The sequence below is a fragment of the Sphaeroforma arctica genome (genome assembly GCF_001186125.1).
Source record: "Sphaeroforma arctica JP610 unplaced genomic scaffold supercont1.805, whole genome shotgun sequence".
NCBI lineage: Eukaryota > Ichthyosporea > Ichthyophonida > Sphaeroforma > Sphaeroforma arctica.
The window spans coordinates 17,267-19,488 of record NW_014039753.1 but is presented as its reverse complement, the minus strand read 5'-3'; the positions used below and the strand labels follow the sequence as shown (position 1 = coordinate 19,488).

Genomic DNA, 2,222 nt, shown 5'->3' with positions numbered 1-2,222 from the left:
GTATTTTCATTGGCATGTATGCGTGCTGTGTGTGTGCGCGCGCGCATCTATGTGAAAATTCAATTTTAAACGTAGCAGACGAACCAAAATGAGCATGTGTGTTTGTGCTGCGTTCTTTAGTTTCGTTAATATGTTCATACATGGTTTCTGTATCTGCTCAAAAGCATTTCATTTCCACTGCTCCGGTAGTATTATGTATTCATCAGGCGTTTTTCTACATGAAAAGCGAAATATGGGTTGACAGTACACTCAGGTTGTAGGTGTAGAAATAAGTCTTTCTCCAAATGCTATGGCCAATTGGGGTATGATGCCCTATATATAGTATTATTTTCTGGACCTGTACAATGCAACAAACACGGAATTGCACCGACATACATACTTATATTGAGATACACGCATAAAGCTATTATGAAGTGACAATCTGCATGTATATATTGTTTATATCCTACACAGTGATGGGCGAGGTAGGTATCTACAAACTCAGTGTATAGATCCATGTACAAGTATACTAACATCTACATATGCATACGTGCACAAATATCGCATGCATCTTATATAGTGCAACGAACAGGATATACAGACATGCAAACAACAGCCGGACTATTCGGCGGTGTTCAAAATGGTTCTCAAGGATTCGGTGGCGTTGGATCAGCTGCCCAAAGGTATGCGGAGGGGCACGCGAGGGAGATATGTGGTAAACATATGCGCCTTTATGCATGTGTGCACATCTAATACTACCAATGCACAGCCAAATATGCCTGCAGACATCTAGTGGTAGTCAAATCTTCATATGTCTGTCTTATGTATTTATAACTACTATAGTTAAGCTATACCAGGACCGTAAGTGGGTATCGGGCTGTACAGTTTGTGTGTGTACCTGTACGAAGCCCAGGTGTGAATCTGGATTACCCAGGAAGTGTGTGTCTGCATGTGTGGCACAAGAGAGTTCTGTTTCTATCGTGAGATGTTTTGTGCCCACGGCCTGAATGGGAGCTTGGCGGGTATCTACGTTCGTTCGTGTGCGTATTCGTTGGGTATGAATGTGCTTCTGTCGATTCATTGCGAGTATAACGGTGTCTGTGGGCAATCCCCTCACATACAGCCCGATACACGAGGAGAATGGGCAATGCACCACTGGCGCAAGCATACATACTCAACAAACAAAAATATGTTCTACCCAGGCACGCATATTTACTTCTATTAAGGGGTTTACAGTCCAAGCCTCGATATAGATCCCTAGTCATGGATGTTTGCTCCTGCATTGGGGTTTTCGCGGTACAAGTTTTTTACACAAAACCACCCAATTTGCCCATCGCCCATTTGACCATGATTATTTGGTAGTGGCGTACGATATAAGCCCATTGTCTATTTGGCATAACCACCTGATCTTTGTAGTTTTGCAAAAGACAAATGTGAGTGTGACTATTGATTCTGATAATTGTAGAAATTAGCATAGAGGGAGAAGGTAACGAACTTCTTAGGCTTGAAAGGCAATTTTATCGATCCAGTTTTCTGGTGTCAGTATAAGGCGTGGATCCTTCGTCTCAAAAATTGGACCATCAATTGTTTTTAGTGTAATTATTTTGATCGCCTCTTCCCAGTCGAGCCATACGTTCCAGACTCTCCTACTGACAAACATCCACTCACACTACCTTAATCCCCACAGATGTACTGGAGCAACCGAAGTGGTGCCTGGACCTACTGACATGTATGTATATATATAGTGTTGCGATGCCGCTTTCTATGGATGTCTTGTTTGATACGTGTTAATGCATTTTATAGATGTTTTATGTATCCTAGTTTCATTAGATAATGTCCTTATTTTGCGCTGGAATTCAGGCGAATCAGAATTTGGCGTGCATATGCGCCAGTGTATATTGGATCTATACTTTCCGTGCAGAGCCATACCATATCACATTCTTGAAATGAATACGTATCCCAAGCACACTTGTTGTCATAAGCTCATTATGCAATTTATCTGTCTTATGCATTTGACACACGGTGCCACTCAGCAATGCAGCAGCAGCTGAAACAAAACTTAGATGACGAGGCGAAGGCCACAGAAGACAGGATAAGGCAAGTTGGATATGAATTCTTGTGCAAGATTCTGTGTGTTCATTTTCTTATGAGTATATATATATATATATATACATATATATATATATATGTGTGTGTATATATATAGTATATATAATATATACATACAATATGTATATATATAC

The 2,222-nt window shown here is 40.6% G+C and overlaps 1 protein-coding gene across 1 annotated transcript in view; it reads left to right on the top strand.

Annotated features, from left to right (window-relative positions):
* Positions 1 to 455: 455 nt before the first annotated feature.
* The window catches only part of SARC_08690 (hypothetical protein), a gene marked incomplete at its 5' end in the record, with an annotated part of 7,715 nt that continues 5,948 nt past the window's right edge, over positions 456 to 2,222 (top strand). The window contains 3 exons of the mRNA XM_014297323.1: positions 456 to 464; positions 560 to 662; positions 1,667 to 1,708. Of these exons, the coding sequence (XP_014152798.1) occupies positions 456 to 464; positions 560 to 662; positions 1,667 to 1,708 (154 nt within the window). The remainder of the gene's footprint in view (positions 465 to 559; positions 663 to 1,666; positions 1,709 to 2,222) is intronic.